At 45.3% G+C, this 19,945-nt stretch overlaps 1 protein-coding gene across 3 annotated transcripts in view; it reads right to left on the bottom strand.

Moving 5' to 3' along the window:
- PRKACA (protein kinase cAMP-activated catalytic subunit alpha) overlaps positions 1 to 19,945 on the bottom strand; it is a 58,953-nt gene that overhangs the window by 23,257 nt on the left and 15,751 nt on the right. Inside the window, exon 1 of one of the 3 annotated variants that reach the window (XM_033139699.1) lies at positions 14,670 to 14,817. The exons of 1 other annotated variant lie outside the window; for it this stretch is intronic. In XM_033139699.1, coding sequence (XP_032995590.1) covers positions 14,670 to 14,802 — 133 coding nt within the window. In that variant the 5' untranslated portion in view covers positions 14,803 to 14,817. Of the gene's footprint in view, positions 1 to 5,610; positions 5,755 to 14,669; positions 14,818 to 19,945 lie in introns of those variants that run through there. One more of the 3 variants, XM_033139702.1, reaches the window with a different exon arrangement.

Genomic DNA, 19,945 nt, shown 5'->3' with positions numbered 1-19,945 from the left:
ATTTGGAGCTGGTACCCACAGCACTTTTATCAAGACATGAGTACGAGCACCTTATTATTATTTTTTAATTACCAAAATAGAGGAATATATAGGGTGAAAATATTTTAGCCTCATGGCATGCATCCCCCAACCTCCCCCTCTGTTTGCCACTTTTAACTGACACCATCATTCTATGGCTCAACAGCCTGCAGCCATAGACATAATTGCTAGACTAACACAGCATGCCCAACTTCCAATCTGACCCATTTTTTCCATCCTCCAGGGCAGAACTAAGAGCTGCTCACATAAAACAATGAAGGAACCCCAGGATTTTAACATTGCTGTAAATGGACAGCAACAGCAGCATAGCCCCCCCCCCCGGCACTCGGCTCCCTCCCAGAAGAGGCTAGCAGCAAAAAGACAGCACCTCTTACTTTTGGGGTGCAACATGAACCTAGAATTTCCCTGTTCAGACAGAGATGAACTGCACCAGTAAATACTCTATTTTTCTGTATGTCATCGACAGTCTAAAGGTCTTAAAATGCCCACAATGCTTTAGTTCTCTTTTCAAAAAGTCGTTCTCTCTTTCAGCTCACAAACTTACATACTTCTGCACATCTCCCAGAGAGTCCTCTGAGTATGCAGGAATCATTACTTTATTTTGGGGTGCCCCTTGTTTCCTTTAAGAGGGTTCCCTTCATGAGATCTGGAATGCATAGGGAGGGGCTGGGTAGTCAGTTAAAGCCTCAGCCAGTATGGTAATGGTCTGGGATTATGGGAGTTATAGTCCAGCAACTTCTGGGGGACACAGGCTCCCCACTCCTGCTTTAGGGCTTCAGCAAATTTCTGTTGCAGATTAAGATACCCAATATATGTGTAAAAACATCCTTCCAATGACCACTAGAGGGCTCTTCTACCTTTCTTGTAATAGGTTTCTTATGCTAGCTGCTGCAAGATACAGTATACTGTATACAAGACTGGGTTGGCCCAAGGGGGTTGGATTCTCCAGCCATTTCCCTTCCTAATTATGCTCCCTTCCCCACACATCTTCAACCGCTGCTGCAGCCAGAATTGCAGATGACAATCGAACAAGAAATTGGTTGGCTGAATAGAAGCAACAAGGGGGAAAGAGCAGAAACACACCATTTGCCTCATTACAACAAAGCCCCAGGTGTTAAAAGCATCTCTTGCCACAGAAATAACTCTCCATTACACCATTTGAGCTGAGAGCACCCCTTAAACAGTGAACCCGATGAAGGCACTTTCTATTCACGTTGGCTTGGTCAGACTCCATGAATCCAGCTTATGGAACTAATCGACCATGTCCAATTGCACAAGAGCCTCACAGAGTGACCTGTGCCAAGATAAACACCAGAGCATAGGGGACTAATAGAGATGCAGTGCTAGTAATCTTTCAAAGCCTCCAGTATCTCCTCCTTCTCCCACTGTATCCAAAACACAACTACTAGGCAGCATTGCTAGCAGATAAACTGAGCACAGGGCACTCAAGCCACATAGGCAGGCACTCTCTTTTACTGTGCCGATCTCCACCATGCACACTTTCATCCTCAAAGAGTTTCCCCATTAGGCTTATTCACCAAGCAGAAGCTGCTCTCATCAGACACACGAATTCACCTCTTTTCTCTCTGCACTTTGGAGATCAGCAAAGCAACAACCAAGGTGGAGCACCTTCTTTGACAGAGGGGCACCCCAAGAAAAGCTGCAGAAGCTGAAAGCTCAGTGCTAATCCACATGAAATACAATTTGCATATGATTTTCACGAGCACGGCAAATTAGAGCATCGTATGATGGACGTGCTGCGTTTATTTTTTTAAAAAACCTTATTTTGTGCTTCCTATGGAGAAGGCCACCTCCAAATGCTATTTTAGCTGCTCTGCAGCTTAGGTCGCAGTCCTCTCACAAAATACTTGGTGAAAATGCTTATGATTAAGCTGCATATAAACGCCTTAAGAATAAACAAATGGAAGGGAGTACAAAAGAAAATCTGCACTAGGGAATAAAAGCCCCAGTGTTATTTACAGAACACATTTTGTAGAACGGCAGAAGTTCACATGTGCTTCAAATAATTGTTGGTGTGGCACCATTTGCATTCCCAGGCAGATGGTATCTTCTGCATGGAGTAAAAACAAGGTCCAGGCTGCTCAAGGATATGAACTGCACTACCTATCAGAAGGGAAGCTGAGGTAACAGTAGGTTACTAGGCATTCTGGCCATACAAGGGGGAAAGACTACAGGCAATAAACTTGTGCACAAATGCATATACATGCAGCGCCAGGAAATAAATAAAAAAATTCAAACCAGGAAATAGTGGGAGAGAGCTGAACAGTCCTTGTTGCTTGTGAGGAGACCCTCCCCAGAGCCTGAAAAGTGACGGCGGAGGAAGCCCCAAAGAGACCCGAGCACACAGTCTCCCTGCCTAACAGCTGACGGGAGGGGTACTGCAGCAGCAGCAGCAGCAGCTACCACCACCACCACCACCACCACTTGCCTGCGTATCCTCCAGCCTCCAACCAGCCCCAGAGCTGATATTTTAGTCTGCAATGAAGAGAGAGCTGGAGAACAGGGGAAAGCAGGCGTTCAGAGGCTTTTTAGAGGGTGCTCCCCACTTACACAATTTTTGCTTATGTGTGTGGGCCCTGAAACATAATCCATGCCTAAGTGGCGGACACACCTCCAGCTCCCATTGTCCCTTACCACTGCCAATGCTGGCTGGGGCCGATGCGAAGAACAGCTGGAGGGACTCAGGTTCCCCACCCGTTTTACATGCAGAAGGCTCCAGGCTCAATATCTAGTATCTCCAAGTAGGTTGGGAAAGACCTGCCGAAATCCTGGAAAGGTGCTCCCAGTCAGTATAGACTAGAGATGGGAACCTGTGACAATCCATACGTTGTTGAGCTACAACTCTCATCATCCCTGGTCATTGGTCATGCCAGCTGGGACTGATGGAAGATGGAGTCCAACATCTGGAGGGCCACAGGGACTCTATCCCTAAGTTAGACTGACCAATTGTCTGATTTGGTGGAAGGTAGCTTCCTGTGTTCCTGACACACATACACTAGCCTCCCATTAGGGACTTCTGGTTGGGCCCAGAAGAAAAAAAAAACCATCTTCCAGAAGTTAAACTTCAGTTGGAAGGAGCAGGACCTTTCCAGCAGGTTTGGAATGAGTTCCCAGCAGAAGTGTGGCAATGATTTTCACAATAACGTTTTAGAAATGCAAGGAAAACGTCTTTTTGCAGGACTGTTGGGAAGCAGTCTGCATGGGATTCCTATTTGTACTGATCTGCTGCATCTGAACACTGCCACCTCAGTGTTCCTCATTTAATGTTTTACTGGTTTTGTTTCACCACTTTATCACTCTGGGTCTTTTCAGCATTAATTTAGATATGAAATTAGAATTTAATCTCACTCCTGCACTGCTAGCAACTGGAGACAGAAACCAATATACTCTCCAACACAAGCGGCCTCCCTCCTCACAAGGTTTCCAAAACAACAGCGAAAAAGCATCATCATTTGGGCTAACAAGTCTCTTGAGGGGCAAGTGATGGCTTTGGTGCGTAACTTGTATGTTATCTCAGAGGGATCTTAAACATCCTAAGAGCCTTGGCCATAGGCAAGCACAGGCCAGCCAGATGTTATCAACACACTGCCTTGCATTTTCCTGTCTTTTTCAGTGGCTATACATGAACAGAGGCCATTGTAATCTCTCTAGTATAGAAAGCCAGCCAGCAAAAGGATGGCATACAGACTAGCAGATTTAGGGCAGATCCATGCCATGCACTTGAAGCACAACCAGCACACAGTTAAAGCACATAACTTTCTCCAAGGAATCCTGGAATATGTAGTTGAAGGTACCGGGGGGGGGGGGCAGAAATAGAGTTCCCAGGATTCTTTCAGGAAGGTCATGTGCTTTAAATGTGTGTTGGGATGTATGGTGTGCATGTGCCCTTAATTTCTAGGCCAAGTGCAGGTAATCGGGTTCTACAACCTCATCCCCTCAACACTTCTAAGAAATATCCTATGACCAGTAAACCAATGCCTGCAATTGGAATCAACCATGGGACAGATTTGTGCAAATTTCATTTTGGTTGTGATACACTTGAGGATGTGAAATATTTCTTTTTTTATTTCTTATTAAATTTGTATCTCACTCTTCTTCCAAGGAGCTCAGGGCACCATATGCAATTCTATTATCCCCCTTCCTCCAATTATACTAACACAAGTTGTGAGTAGATTAGGCTGAGAGTCGCTGATCCAAGGTCAGCCAGTGGGTTTCAGAGCAGATTGGGGATTAGAACCCAGGGTCTCCCCAGTCCAAGTCCAATACACTAACACTACACCACAATGGCTCTATTTTTTATTGGGGGCTGAAACAGGAAGTCTCATGACATCTCAGCTCAGCCATGACATCTGTGAACATGGTCCTAATAAGTGACAGGACAGTGTCTCTAAGAAAAAGCATGATGCAGTTTCTTCACCAATAGGCTGCCCCCCACCCTATAACTGAGATTGTAGTGACCAGGTCAGAAGGTGTAACAACAGATATTAATAGGGGGAGAAAGAAATGCCTCTACAGAAGACCAGTGGTCAAAGTGAGCAGGCATAGGTTTCCGGGGGGAAATGTTTTCACCTGCCATTTGTCACTGAAAGCCAAATGCACTAAATGCACCATTAGGAAGCCAGTCAGTTAAAAAAAAATAGAGGGAAGTTTAACCTTTTCCTCCTATCCCACAAATGATGAGCTTTCTCCATCCATGCCTTTCCCATGAGCTTGGAATACTGATAAAATGTTAGGAGAATTCTAGAAAACAAGAGAATCTGCTTCATGACAGCAGAAGACTCATCCACATCCTAAGTGTTTAGCAGAATCTAAACAGCTATTTCTGATACTTCATCCCAACCTTGAGGGCTAGACATTTTATTTAAATACAATCATGTCCACTGGACTGGGTGAAAGTTATCAGAATTTGCTTTAGATGGCTTGTCAGCAAGGAGCACACTCTTGAGCATGTTGATCCTTAGATTTCTCCTAATTGACCCTCCTTACTCTTTATAATGCCAACACCCTTGATTTTTGAGGCTTTGAATCTACTACTTAGAATAAACTGGCAGATTCTGCCTTCATATAAGCATTTAAAACAGCAATTAGGATGGTAATAGCAGCAAGAAAGCTCAGCTCAAACTACGACGTGCTGCAAATTCATAAAGCAGAAATGGTACCCTTAGAGAGAAAGCAGCAGCTCTGAGAATCTTTTGTTCAACGCTCAAGGTTCTTTAACTGGAAATAAAAGGGGATAAATTCTGGAGTTAGTGGAAACATAATTCATCAGGAATAACTCCCCCAAGGCTAACCATTTAAATAGTTTCTACATATGTCTATGACAGTCAGAGCTGATTTGTTGTAGGGGCTGCATGTGAGTACAAACCCATCTGCTCAAAAATTTACTGTGCTACATTCAGCGTCATAGATAGATCCCTGTGTGCCTTTCTCTTTAGAGCCCTTTTCTCACCATACATTCCTGGAAAGAAGCAGCTGTCTAATAAACACAGGGAGCGAGGGAGAAAGCAGGCAGCAGTCCATTCACCCACCCAGGACCCCATGGTTCCTTACCATCCATTCGGTGGCCCTCAGCCCCAAGGGTCCACCTGGTGACCTGACCGTTTCCGTAGCTGCAACCATACAGTTAAGAGGTCAAAACAGGTGGCGGGGAAGGGCTGACCCGACGGCTCATGGGGGACTTTGCCCCTGGTGGCAAAAGCAAACACGGCCCCCGCCTGGAGCTCAACTTCTCCTGGAAGTGAAAGAGAGTCCCCAGCCAGCAAAGGGCTGAGCGCAGCTCCAGGGCACGCCTGTTTCGCCTTCTCTCCCTTTCCTTCGACTGCATCAGTGTAGGCCACTGTTATAGCCAGCAGGAGTGATCTACCATAGCACCTGGAAAGGCTCCTCTGGAACACCTGCTGCTTATTCAGACACAGCAGGTTCCACCTTGAAGATCCACCATACACGGAGCTCCTGAGATTCCAAGTGGAGTGAGGCTTGAACTAGACTAAGCCAACGTGGCCTCTGCCTAGAGATTAGGTCGAGAGTGTCATCCCAGATGCTGTGCAAACCATTTCCCCCACAATGTAACACTTCCCCGAAGTCCAGAAACAACTGTTCTGTAAGTGGGACAGCTGGTTACGAAACAATGCTGGGGGGGGGGGAGAACGGGGACAGGGGATCACATGATGGCAATGCAAAGAGAAAGAGAGGAGGAGGTGGCGAGAAAGATACTGCCAGTCACCAAAGGCAGCTCATTCACAAGCCTATCACAAAAGGCTGTTGTAGATCCTCCCCCATGCCCAGCAAACTTACCCAAGCCAAGACCAGCCTGCATTATTAGGCAACTTGTGTTTTTGCTTGTTTTCAAGTGGTGCCTATACATCTATTTTCTATTTCTCAAGAGGGGAAAGGAAGCAGAGAAAGTAAAAGCCCAGGTCTCCAGCTGGTGCCGAGAGAAACCCTTTATTTTGTTCCCTTGGAATGAAAACATTTTATCAGTCCAGCCGTATGATTTCCATTGTGCCATTAGTGATCTCAGTTCCACCTTGAGCTCCTACTTCACTCACCCTCATTACTTGTTAGGTTCTTACTTTGATGTGTGTGAGTGAAGTGCCATGCGACTGCTGAAAAGGAATCGCCTCTTAGCCCAGCCACCCCAGAGCTGATCCCAAAAACAAACACACACCAGAACAGAAAGCAAGTTCAAGCACATGCTTGCCAAGAACAGATAGCCCTGTGTCTCTTTTCATTAATAGAAACAGGTTAACACAGGCTTAAAGTAACCTATACAAGAGCAGCTCCTAATCCAAAAGAAAATACGAAGGGATGAGAAGAGAGTGGCTTGTTTACATGGCCTGCAGGTGATGACCAGTAAGATAATAAGGCATGACAGCTACACCGCAATTGCCAATTTACTAGAAGATTAAGCATATGCAGCTATCCAGCACAGGACTCTCTGGAAGTGGTAGCCCAACAGAAGGAGCTAGAGATAGTAGCAGGACTCACGTGGAAATACGAAGTAGAATGAAATCTACAACATAGACACACACATACCGGTATATATTTGAGAGGATAAAAGGAGTCCTATCCAGCACAAATACAATGAAATGCCAGAAGGCCTAAGGCTTCACACTGCTCCCTCAAGTCAGAGCTGGACGAATTTCTCAAGAGAAAAGCAGAAGAGTGATTTCAGAAGGAATGACTGCTTGGAAGCTGAGCTAAAGATAACCTCCATACAGAGGATGCTCAAAGATCAGCCCAACCTTCTCAGAGCGTCTCATAAGCAAGAATAGATCAAAAGCACACACACACACACACACACACACACACACACACAGCTTCTGCTTTTCGAGCATCAGCTGGCTGAGTCTGCATCAGAATTTTGTAATAGCCCCTGTGAAGAGCATCCACTACTGGTTTCTGGCAGCATGTGGGAGGGAGGCTCTGTCTGAAAGTGCCAGGTTCTGAATGCATCTGAAGGAATGATGGTCCTTGGTTTCTTCATTTCTGGAGCAGGCCAGGCTAGCCAGGAACACTTCTCAGTGAAGTCTGTTCAATGGGAAGGTGACTACCCAACTTTCAGACATGGCAAACATCCTTCCAACCTTCAGACACACATGGAAATGTTTCACCTGTAAAGTAGTGCAAAGGACTACAGCTGGAGGCAAAACAGCATGGCACACTTCTTGATGGATCAGACCACCCTAGAAGGCCAATTACCAACAGGTTCCAAGGTGAGTAATGGTTTCCTTTAGTGTTGCAGGTACAGTTACATATTTTTAAAACCTATTTGGTCTGAAATTGTTTGAACCCTAAATGCCATCTTTTTTAGATTTCATTATCTCCAAAGGGGGGGGGGCAGGAATCATGACCATCCCTACCATGTAACAAGATCTGCTGTATGTGGCACCAAGGGGACAGCGATAAAGAGATGGATAAGATAAAGGCAAGAATCTGTGTCTGAATAGGTGGCAAAGACATTTTAAAATGCTGACCCCAGTAGACATCATTCGGGCTCCACTTCAGGCTGCAAACCGCCTAGGGCTGGCACAAGAGAGATTCCCAGAAGACCACAAGAATGTCACACCAAATGATGACTTGCAACCATGGAGAACACAGGTGTTCCAGGCAGCTGCATTTCTCATAACAGAACTCCCTCTCTCTAAGGGTCAGACCGTAGAAGCAATGCAAGATGTCTCCATTTGCACCATCAGTCAGTGGCAGATATTAAGGTAGGCTGACTTCCTTTCAACTTTGTTTTGGAGGTCCCATTTCCTCCCCTGATCATATTAGGAAAGAACATCAGGCTTTGATTGCTATCATAGATTCTCCTTTCAAAACATTTTTCCAGCCAACACTTTTCAAAAAGCTAATGCTCTTTTTGAAGCTTTCAGCTGTTAAACATTCATTGCTATTCTGCTGCCCTTCCTCTTCCTATTTCAGGATCATGGACTTCAGCAGTTCATAGTTACTTTCTTTTACATAGCCAACTGTTTTCACAGACTCAAACATTTCCTTCCTATTAGTCAGATTCTGATTTAAAAATAGCATGTCCCTCATTGTTTCCTCAACTTTCTGAAGAAGTTTGTTGAGAACAAGTAGAAACCCTGTTTATGTATTCCATTTAAAATATGGCAAAAGTGCTTTTGTACTTCTACTTGATATGGATTTTTTTTGCTAGTGCAGTCCAGTCCTGGGAGCAGTCCAGTCCATGTGGAAGCTTACATGCTCAGTGGAGGGATCTGGAGTTTTGCTGTGGCTCTCGCTGTCTTGATTCTCTCCTCTCAGCAGCCACCAAACCCTTTCTATCATAATACTGCTCCCTTTCTCACTTAAGATTGGACATTGTTTTTTCCTCGCGAATTTTATTCTCTTGCATTTCCAGAATCTATGGCTCTTGGGCAGGTGTATCAATAAGAAACAACGACACCATTCAACACTGGCATTCAAGCTGCCAGTCCCTGGCTCACTTCCAGAATGGTCACCAGTTGGCGTTCTATGCACACAGATCCCATTCTATGCTTGTGGGCAGTGGCAGGGGGCAGAGGCTCCACAAAGCACATTCACTGCTTTAGCACTGGCTATGATCATCTGCTTGTACGCAGCTCATTTAAAAAAAAAAATTAGAGCCCGTAGAGCACAAGTCTAGGGCGCTTCAATGTTGTTGTTTTTTTAATGCAATGAGTATGCAGTTGCAACTCATGTCATGTGCAGTTGAGATGCCTTTCTCAGAAGCTGCACTTCTGTTCCAAGAGTTACTGCAGTTTGCCAGTGCTGGCACTTACTATTTATGCCCGGGAAAAGCAATTCTTCCCGTGCATAGAAGTCTTTGGTGGTGCTGCTACTACTACTGTGTGCAATGGGGTTCAGCAAATGCTACCAGCACCTGCCACTGGATAGGTGCAATGTTGTAAGTGACCATTCTGTTTCTACCTCCCACCCAGTCCCACTTTAATATTCCTACTTTAATGGCTGAAAGATTCCTGCCATACAGTTGCTTTTAAATTATACTCCATTTTTCAAGGAAGGCCAGGGAGTAGCATATATGGTTCTCCCTGCTCCCTCAGCTTTTATCCTCCTAAGTACTCTGTATGGTAAGTTAAGCAGGAAGAGCTACTGGCTCAGGACAGCCCAGTGAGCTTCATGGTTGAGCAGTGACTTGAACCTGGGTCTTGTTCCCTCTTGAGCAGCCTTCCAAGGGCTGTATTCCAGAGAGGAAGCAGGACCAGAAGCAAGAAGTGGGTGGAGCAACAGATGCAACTCTTACCACCTTCGTACAGTAGGTTGCATTCCAACGATGCAGAAGCCACATCATGTAGAAGCTGGCCATGCAAAAGTACACATCTCTCCATCCCAAAGAGGAATTGGGATCATCACAGTTCAAGGATGCATTCCAGCCAGCAAAAGCACTTGAGGAAGGTGTGAAGCAGGGCTGGTGAGATGTGTGGACTGAGGAGAAGAGGCAAGAGGTTTGAGTGGGTGGTGGCTTCTCAAATCTAGCTAATCAATCTTTCTCCTGGCCAAGTTTTGCTACCAATGCTGCTTTGGTCACCATAGAAAATTTGTGTGTGAGAGAGAGGGGTGTGTGGGGTAGCATTGATGACATATTTTTATAATAATATACTTAATTATACCCCACCCTTTTTCCTGACAGGACTCAAGGCAGCTTGCAGGTTAAAAATAAGAACCACTGATACTCCTGGACATCTTGCTGGCTCTTCATACCATCTCTCTTGGTATACTTCTAGATCTGTTATTGGACATGTGATAAGAGATACCGCTCTCTTCTAGTTCTTTTTCCACTTGGCTGGTTGATTCCAGAAGATGTTGAAGGATCCTTCTTGTTTCTCATGCTGTTTAACATCTAAATGGCATAGCTGAGGAAAATAATCCAGGAATTTGGAGTCAGGTGCCATCAAAATGCTGACAACACCTAGTTATTTTTCTCCTTTTAAATCTATCTGAAGTAGTAGGTGTTGTGAGCATCTGCCTGATGGACCAATAAAACGTAGCCCAATTCAAAAAAGACAAAAAGTTTTGTTGGTAGGTGGTACGATGATCAAAGGGTTTGTAATTTGTCCTTTTGCAATATTACCTCAAAGATGAGGTTCAAAAACAGGCAATGTTAAGTGCTCAAGTCCTCAACTAGGCAGGGAAAAAATACTGACAGTAGCAAATACAGTCCAAGGCAGTTGCTTTAGGAAGTAGGTGACAAAAGTGGGTGGCAACAGACATGCCCCTCTATTGCTGTGCTTATAAGACCCTAAAGCAAAGCATCAAAATTACAAAATTAAGGCAAGAAGCTCATTGAGAACACCTTCCACTAAGTTATATGTGCAGATTGAAGACATTTTAGATACTGGAGGAGGTACCTTGAGACATATTGCAAGAACAAAAAGTATCAAAGCAGAAAGGAGAGAGCACAATTTCTGCTGAATTCTTCAGTGCCTTCAAAACAGAATTATGTAATAATTATGAGTGTACAGGTGCAGTCAGAATAATTTAACACAGCACCCAGAGAAAAATGGTTGAGCACTCATCTCTCTTTAATCCTGAAGCCTTTATCTCAGCTACAGGTTGCTTTAATACCAGTCTGTCATGTTCTGTAAAGGCCCACCTACAGGAGAGAGACACTGGTTTTCCACCCTTCAACCACAATGCCACAGTGGTCTAGAAGATGAAGGGCAAAGTAGCTTTGCCAGAGGCCCAGAACACAGTGACCCTAATCAATTTCCCTGGGAATAGATTGAACAGACAGCCATGTCCCTAACACGGCTGCGCTCAATAGGAAACTGCAGCCAATTCAGGCCAAGAACCAAAATTAGCAGGCAAGCAGTGAGTCAAACAGCAACTCCCACTAGCTATTGTTTAGCACTTGCCCATCAGCTATTGCAGAGCCGAGGGTGCCAGCCCAACTTAGGCTTCAAAGTGGCATTCTATTCCACAGTGTTGTGAACTCGCCATGGCATAAGATAGGGAAAGTACAAGGGAAAAGGGGCAGGGAGAGGGAGAGGGAGAGAAAAAGCAGCAAGCCTTCCTACAAAAAGTAAGGATTCTTGCACTGTGATTTAACAAGATAACCATTCAATGCATGTACCAATCACACTTCTCCTGCAACATTAGATGCACAATTGTCATGAGAATAATATGCAGTCCTTGCATCAGTGGGGTTGCTGCTGCTTTATGCCTTGTCTTCAAGAAAGGTGAACTAATCTTTCAAGTTGTCCTAGAGCCTAAAGCACAGTGGGAGAAATCAATATTCTTAAATCAACAGTACCAAGACCTAGGAAGCTAAGGACCAGACCACTTCAACATGCTTACACTTGGGAACATAATTCATCTCACTGAATGCGTACATCACAAATCTTGCAGGAATTTCTCATAAACACCTCTACCCAGCTGCCAACCTTTCCAAGTCTGCACAGGTTTTAACTATGCATCTGATTGTTACTGAGGGAAGGGAATCCCTGGGAATAGAGACAACATGTGTTGCCCAAATTACAAGTCCCTTTGACATCTGCTCTATATAACTGGCATGAGAAGGCTTTGTTGGGCTTTAGGAGACCTGGAGAAGCAACTGGTCCTGCCAACCCTAAGCTTGCAGGAGTGATCAACATACAGAGCCGTCTCATCCATAGAAGCCGGTGGCGCGGTGCGCCAGGGCGCTGGGCGCCCCAGGGGCGCCCCCGCGAGCCCGCCGGCATACCGGGCTCCTCCTCCCCAACCCGCCCCCGCCCCCACGGGCAGGCGGGCACTCGCGCGCCGGCGGGCGGCCTGTAAGCCGCCCGCCCTCGCCTCCCAGAGCCCCAGCTGGAGCGCTGGAGCGGCGCGGGGCTTTGCGCGACCTTCCAGCACTCCAGCTGGGGCTCTGGGAGGCGAGGGCGGGCGCCGCCGCGCCGTCCAGCTGCGCGCGGAGCGCGAGCCGGCCGCCCTCGCCTCCCATCCCGGAAGCGCTGGAAGGGCGCGCAGAGCTCCCGCGCGCAGCCGGCCGCCCGCCCGATGCAGCGCGAGCTGCCCAGCAGCGCCGCGCCGTCCAGCTGCGCGGGAGCGCGAGCCGGCCGCCCTCGCCTCCCATCCCGGAAGCGCTGGAAGGGCGCGCAGAGCCCCGCGCCGCTCCAGCGCCACGCCCCTCACCCCCCCCCCCGCTCGCCCACCCCCCTCCCAAGGGGCGGCAAGCGCGGGAGGGAGGCGGCGGAGAGGCGGCATGGCGGGGGCGCCGGAGGGATAGCCGCGCCAGGGCGGCAGATCCCCTTAAGACGGCTCTGTCAACATAGGAAGTCTGCCATGTTTCAGCTAGGAGTACCAATAACTCATAGTCGCTCCTTGTTTAAATTAAATTGGCCAGCCAACCTAGCTCTAAGGGCACAGATGCTTAAGGCCTAAAATTTCACTGACAGATGCACTCCATGCATCTTCCCCAGTGGGTGGATGCCAGGTGGTTGACAAGTAGCATACTTATTTTATTGTTGCTTAGGCATTTAGGGTTGCCAAGCCAATATAAGCTCAAAGATAGTCACATTTAAACCTGGATTTGGACAGGGCAAGGTAGGCAAGCAAATCCAGTCAACAGTTCTGGAGAAGATGGCACAAATCTAGAGAATACCTTGTTTGAAAGGAAATCTCTGAGAAACAGACACAAATTTTTCAGTGCTTAGCAGGGTAGACAAAACCCACCCCAATTTAACTAGGATGCTTTCTTTATGAGGATTTACTAAACTTGAAATACAAGGATCACTGATAGATCCAGAGAAATCTAATCCTACTGCAGAGTTGCTTAACTAGTGACTGTCAGCAGTTTCATGTAGATGTTGAACACAATCTACATGTGTATTGCATATGCTAAATATTTCCAAAATGTGCTGCTGCTGGTTTTGAACACTTTCCTTCATGGGCAACACACTCAGATACAGCATGGAGGAGGTGCCAATGCCAAAAGATTAAAGGGGCCAAAGAAGAATCTGGCATCAGATGTTCTATAAGCTTCTATTTTAGACCAAGCAGCGTTGCCAAAACATTGTGACAGCTTTGTTTAAACATACTTGAGGATCCAAGAAAAGACTGCATTCACTCCCTTCTGCCTTAGAGGAAGGAGTAATGTGTGGTCCAGACAGAACAATAGAAAGCCTACCATCTATTTACAACCCATCACCCTAGAGGTAGACAACACCATGAATTAAGATACAGCTAGTGACAGAAATAAATTATGACATCACACCAAGTCAACAACAAAAGCTACAATCCTGACTGGTAGTGGCAGCAAAGAGGAAAAAGCAACAATCATCAGCCCATGACTTTCACTCACATCACTCTGTCAACCTCAGACTGAAATTCCCTGTCAACAACTCTGACCACACATTTTAACCAAAACAGCTAAAGTGACAACATCAGTTGGAGAGGCCAGAGGAAAAACTTTCAAAATGGGGGGAAAGTTTTGAAACACACATGGGCAAAGAGAATTTGCTTCTTAATAATGAAGAAGTCAACAACTTCCAAAAAAAGTTGCAATTCTCCCCCCAAAATGTGGGAGAGCACCCAGGAAGGCTCCAGCTATCCTTTCTCTAGGTCAGGGATGGGGAACTTGTGCCCCACCAATGTTACTAGACTACAACTCACACCATTTGGGCCAGGGTTGATAGAAGCAGAAGCCCAACAACTTTGGGAGAGTTACAGGCTCCCCGCCTCTACTCTGTGCGATAAGACACTTGCAGAGTTAGAGCTTGTACAGATGATTCAGCAGCATCAGGCTCCAACAGCTTGATAACAAATAGTAAGAAAGAGTGAGTTGCAGTGGGCTGTTGAGAATCGATGTGGCTTCCCTAAGGCCAAAATCAAAGCCATACACCAAGCAGCTGTGGCCTCATTAAAGTTGAGCACCCTACACTTTAGCTTAGCATGAGGAAAGAGGTAGTCAACAGTCATAGCCAAAATGGCTGTCAGAGCCAAGGCTATAGCCATTTGTGGGCTTCTCTGAAAAATATCAGAGCCTTATTTCAGACTCCTGTTCCACACTTAACCACAAGCACACGCATGCACCAAGAGATACAGAACAGCAGCAGCTCTGGAGCAGAGCCTCGAGGGAACCCACCGATTCTGGCACCCCTGGAAACAGTGCTCCTTTGTCAACTCACTCTGCTCATTCCAGGCGGCCGTGTGCTCAGATTCATAGGCTGCCTCCCCAACGTTTGGTGCCCCCGCATCATTCCGTAGCCCCCAGTAAAAGATCCGCCCTGCCAGACTCTCCAGTTTCTGTAGCGCCGACATCTTACACCCTTTGTCCTTGCTGGAGTTTTGAGAGTTCACCTCAGCTCCATGGCTCATGTTTCTCTTTTATTTTATCACCGGTTCTTTTCCTCTGCCCCAGCTCTGCTCACGGATCAAACACAGCCAAGCAACTCAGTCAGGATCCAGGAGGGCACTCTCCTCAGTCATTGCTATTTGCCAACAGGTAGAGGCAGCGGCGCTGCTTTTCCTGTCCCACCACAGGAAGAGAGGGGTAAAGGCAGCAACTGGAGAACAGACACAGTCCCAGATTCAGCAGAGCTCTTAACATTCCCCTCCAAGTGATTCACACAGGCATTTGGCTTGAGCCGACTGCTCTCGACTTCCATCAAACCCACCTCCCTGGACCATAGCATTCATGTCAGTTCAGCAACCAGTCCAGGGCAGCCATCCATATCAGGTTTTCCCAAGCCCCCACGCTAAGGCTCAGAAAGGCTCCAAGACAGTTCATTCCATATTCTCTCTGTTTAGAAAGAAATACAGGGAGCCTGGTCACTTACACAGCTGATCAGAGGGTGAACAGCAGGCAGATTTGATTAATACAGAGGGAGGAAGGCCTGCCAGATCAGCAGTAGCAAGGGCTATGCAATGAGGCTTAAAATAGCTCACGAATTCTCTGAATCTCTTTTGCCCTCAGGGCTGAAGGTAGGGCAAAAAAGGAAATTGGCAGGTAGGGAAGCCCTATTATCTTCCAAAATTAGATGATTCTTTAACAGAAAGAAGAAACAATTCAAGGAGAGAGGGAGACTGAGATAGAATCATAGAATTGTAGAGTTGGAAGGGACCAAGATGTTCAGATAACTTGATGAAACTAGAGCACGCCAAAGCAAACCTCTGATGCTGTAGATGGAATACGACAAGGTGTAGCCCCCAAAACTCAAAGTAGGAGCTCATTCAAGCCCATATCCCCTTGAATGTTCTATGTTCTGGAGATAGAAATCGCTCTTTCTAAACATTAATACAACATTCCAAGAGTGAACATTCATTTGCAGAATGGCAGTCCTCATAACTTCTGGATTCTATTGCTAAGCAGCCCCCAAAAGCTCATATTGTCTGAATGAAGCAAAAGATTACTGGACAGTCCAGAGTGTGTGGATAAACATGGGAAGAGAAACCAGAAATCTTGCTTCTAAAGCTTTATCCTTCTCTCAAGGTTAAGAAGCCTTTCTTAGGCGAGGCCATCCAGAACAGAGAAGAATGGTGGTAAGGAAAAAGAAAGAAGAAAAAATACAGAGCGATGTCTCCTCCTCATAGGACTGCTTGCCAAAGAGCTATAAAAAATATTAGATGTCACAGTGGACCTCCAAAGAACAACCAAGTCATAAGAGACAGGAAGGACTTATTGCTTTAGCCCCCCAAAGCTATGCAGGATGTAAGAGACCAACCGGCCAACCAAGTGTATCCACAAAAAAAGCTGGGTCCAAAACTGGAAGCTGAATTCGGAGTCACCTTCCCACATACTCTGAGGACTACTGGGTTCAGTTTCCATATCGCTATTTCCATACGACAGCCTTGTTCTCTACGCCTTCAGCACAGATCCAGACTCAGGCTGCCTAGTTCATTCTGCCTGTGCTGCAACTCTCCATTGTCCCTCAAAGCAGAGCTGGCTCTAGATTCAGAGACTGTCTGCAGGGCAAGGAGAGCAAGCAGAGTGGCAGGGTAGCTTGCGGTATTGTTTCAGGAAAAGCCCCAAAGGAACAGCCTTGAAGTGGGGGGGGGGGAAGAAGAGAAGAGGCTGGGCATGGAGCCAGCTTTGTACAAAGTCCTTAAAGGAACAGGCTACCAACTTTGCATCTTCTGCACAAATGTTCAGTAAAACATGCACATAAAGGTTGTCCATGAGGACATTGCACTCCTCCATTGTCCATTCTCTCTGCTGAAACTGAAACTAGTCTGAACTATTAACTAAGAATGCAAGGAGGATCCCTTTGCTGCTCTGCATTTCATAAAGTTCAGAAAGCCTCTCCGCAGGCCAACACTTTATCATCATTCAGATCACAAAGCAAGAACATAGTTACTTCCTCTGAGAGGAGTCAGATTTGACTACTGCCAAAGGCAGCTTACTGAACTAGGTAGACTACTGATGCACCCAGGAAGAGCAACTTCTCACATGGCTGGAAAACGCTTCAAACTGAGTATTAAGCATGCCATTTCTAGAAATCCAAACGATTATTCCAGACCCGACTTACAGAAAAGACAAAAGTTCACAACAACTACTACTCATACTGCAAATCTGTTGGGTGTGTGTTAACGCAGATCTGCTACCAAGTAATACCATAGCATCTCTAGCAGAAAAACAAAGGAAATAATGAGACTCTTCTTCACAGTTCTACAATTCAGCTGAATCAATCCAGATCAAATATGTCAATGTGGTATTGTAGCAGAAGTAGAGCAAACAATTTCCTTCCTAGACTGACTTGTAGGCAGTAGTAGAAACCAAGTACTTAGAGTGGGGTAGACCTACTAACTGCAGACAAGTTGCCAGGTTTCCAAGCTCTCAAGAAGTTAGGAATCTTAATTTGTAGCATTAAAAAACAAACAGGTTCTCAGTTTTGAAGACACAGAAAGGGTTAAACATTGTGCAGGTGAGGCTTCATTAGATGAGGTGATTTATTTATTTATTTTGTCATCCCAGGAGGCAAATCTCTGACGGGTTCAGCACAAAGGCTTAAAATATTTTTTAATGAGCATGCTGGAATAAATGCAACCAGCCACAGCAGCAGAAAGCAATGGTTGTGTAAGACAAGGAATGGCACACCAAGAGGACAGGTGGAAGAGTCCTTGAGGTGCTCTGCCCTCCTCAGCAATTCCCTATAATTTCTGGGCCTCTAAACTTAGCAGGGTCAACACTAAAAGCAGACATGCAAGCTGCTGAGCAAGAGTCCAACCAGATGAAGAAGACCTAACTGGAAAGGCTAAGTGAATGGACAGCTTGGGCTGACAGCAAGTGGTCTGCACGAGTAAATTCTGTACCCACAATACCTTTACCATAATATTGCTACATCCAAGCTCTAATCAGTTTTTGCCACAGACAATTGTGCGAAGGGGAGAAAGGTGCTGTATCCTACCTCCAGGATCAGAGGTGGCACACCCCTGTATACCAGTTGCTGGAGTGAACATATCTGGTACTGTATCTGGTTGTCCATGGTGGGAAACAAGATGCTAAATCGTATCAGCTTTTGATCTGATTCAGCAAGGCTCTTCTTATATCTTTAACTACTGGGGGGATAACCCCTGCCCCCCCCCAATTGGCAGAAATCTTGTAGCATAATATAAACTACCAACTAAAGGACAATTAATGCCTTCTTAATTACACACATTTTGAAGCGCAAAGAGAACATTTAGATGCTGGTAAAGATAGGTATGCCATTAAAATTAGGACCATACAAGATGCCTTTCACACAGTTAGCAATTGCATTAATGGCCTTTAAAAAAAAGGAACTTAGTAGGCACAGGGATTCAGTATGGATTGACAGGAGAATAGGGAGCTTTAACCTCTTACTGCTGCTGCAATCCTTATCTGGATTGGGAGTTCCACACCTACCATTTGAAGTGGAAGAAAAGCTTCCAGATTACACATAGACAAGTCTTCAGTTGCTCAGAGGTGGCCACTGGCAAGCAAAATTCAGGATACTACTTCAGAGACCCTGAACATGGGTTCAACTTATCCTGGGACAATGCACCTTGGGAACAGGCAAAATCAAACTGTGCTACCATCAGCTTTGTTTCTTACAAATGGAACGCGTCTTTATTTTGAAGTCTGAGTGTATCACTTCATCTTTCAAATGTACCAAATTGATAGATAATGGAACCAATTTTCTCATTTTGTAAACTCAATACCAGAATGTACTTCGTGGCATCCTCTTCCAACTGCACCTACTGGATGTCACAACACTCTTTAGAACTGGATCTCAGAACTTGCAAGCGAGATGCAGAAGCCCTCCCACCCTCTTTTCAGAAAGGAAAGTGAATATTTGGGACTTGGGGATATTTCAGACTTTTCTTTCTTGGCACACTCTGCCAGCAGATTCTTTTGACAGAGCTCTTTCTGTTCTTTGCTACCTTACAATGAACCCAATTTCATATGTCAGATATTGGGAGTGTATAATCGGTTAAGCTGACTCCCTGAGAACTTGGGTCACCCTAATTGGCTGAAAGAATCATCTGGTACAATACGACTCCCTGCCATTCCAAGCAGCCTGGAATACTTCACTAAGAATGAAAGTGGTTAGAAACATGAAGCTCCAACACAGAAGCTAGAAACGAAACACTGAGGAATGCTTCTCAGTTAAAACACGCCAGGCAATATTATTTAATTTGACATATTTAACACTGCCTCTTAACCAGAATGGTTCATAAGAGGGTTCACAATGTGCAAAAGTCAAACATTAAAGCCACAGTAAAAAGCAATAGGTAGCAAATAAAAATCAGATAACGACCTGCATCAGAATTAGTTAAAACAAAGATGGCTGGGGGAGCTACATCTTTTAAGATCTGCTAACAGGCTGTGGTTAACTACTAGCATTCCTTTCTCTACATTTCAGTAATTGCTGGTGGTGTAAACTGATGTAAATCAGTTAGGTAGTACTGACCACCTGAATTTTTGATGTGGGAGTTGTACCACTCACCAGATAGAGTGAGATATGCAACAATTAGTGCTTTTAGGGGGCGGGGTTCTGCACATTTGTCATTATTTACAAAACACTAGATGGAGTCCTCAATTAATTGGCAAGTGCAAAAAATAAGTGGTTACCAATGGAGGTTGCAGAAATGGTTAAGAGCGGAAACATGCTTATACATACTGTGCACATTATTATACTTAACTAAAATATGAAAGTCAGCTATGTCCCTTTAGTTCCTTATCCATTCCCATTACTTTTAACAGGTTTGCTACTGAGAACCAGTTTTCACCATAAAATCCTCCAGTTATGTTTGCCTGCATAGTTCCCGTCATATGTATTTTCATAAACAAGTCTTAAATCACACCTGAAAACTTTAATGAGAGAAAGGAAGGAGAATTGGTGAATAGTCTTTGTTTTTAAAACAAATGCAATAAAGCATTGCAATAATGTTTTTAAAATGGCTTCTGAATTCAAAATTCCAAACCACTACCAAATAATGAGTT

The sequence above is a fragment of the Lacerta agilis genome, chromosome 2 (assembly GCF_009819535.1).
Source record: "Lacerta agilis isolate rLacAgi1 chromosome 2, rLacAgi1.pri, whole genome shotgun sequence".
Lineage (NCBI taxonomy): Eukaryota > Metazoa > Chordata > Lepidosauria > Squamata > Lacertidae > Lacerta > Lacerta agilis.
This window is presented reverse-complemented; position numbering and strand designations above follow the sequence as displayed.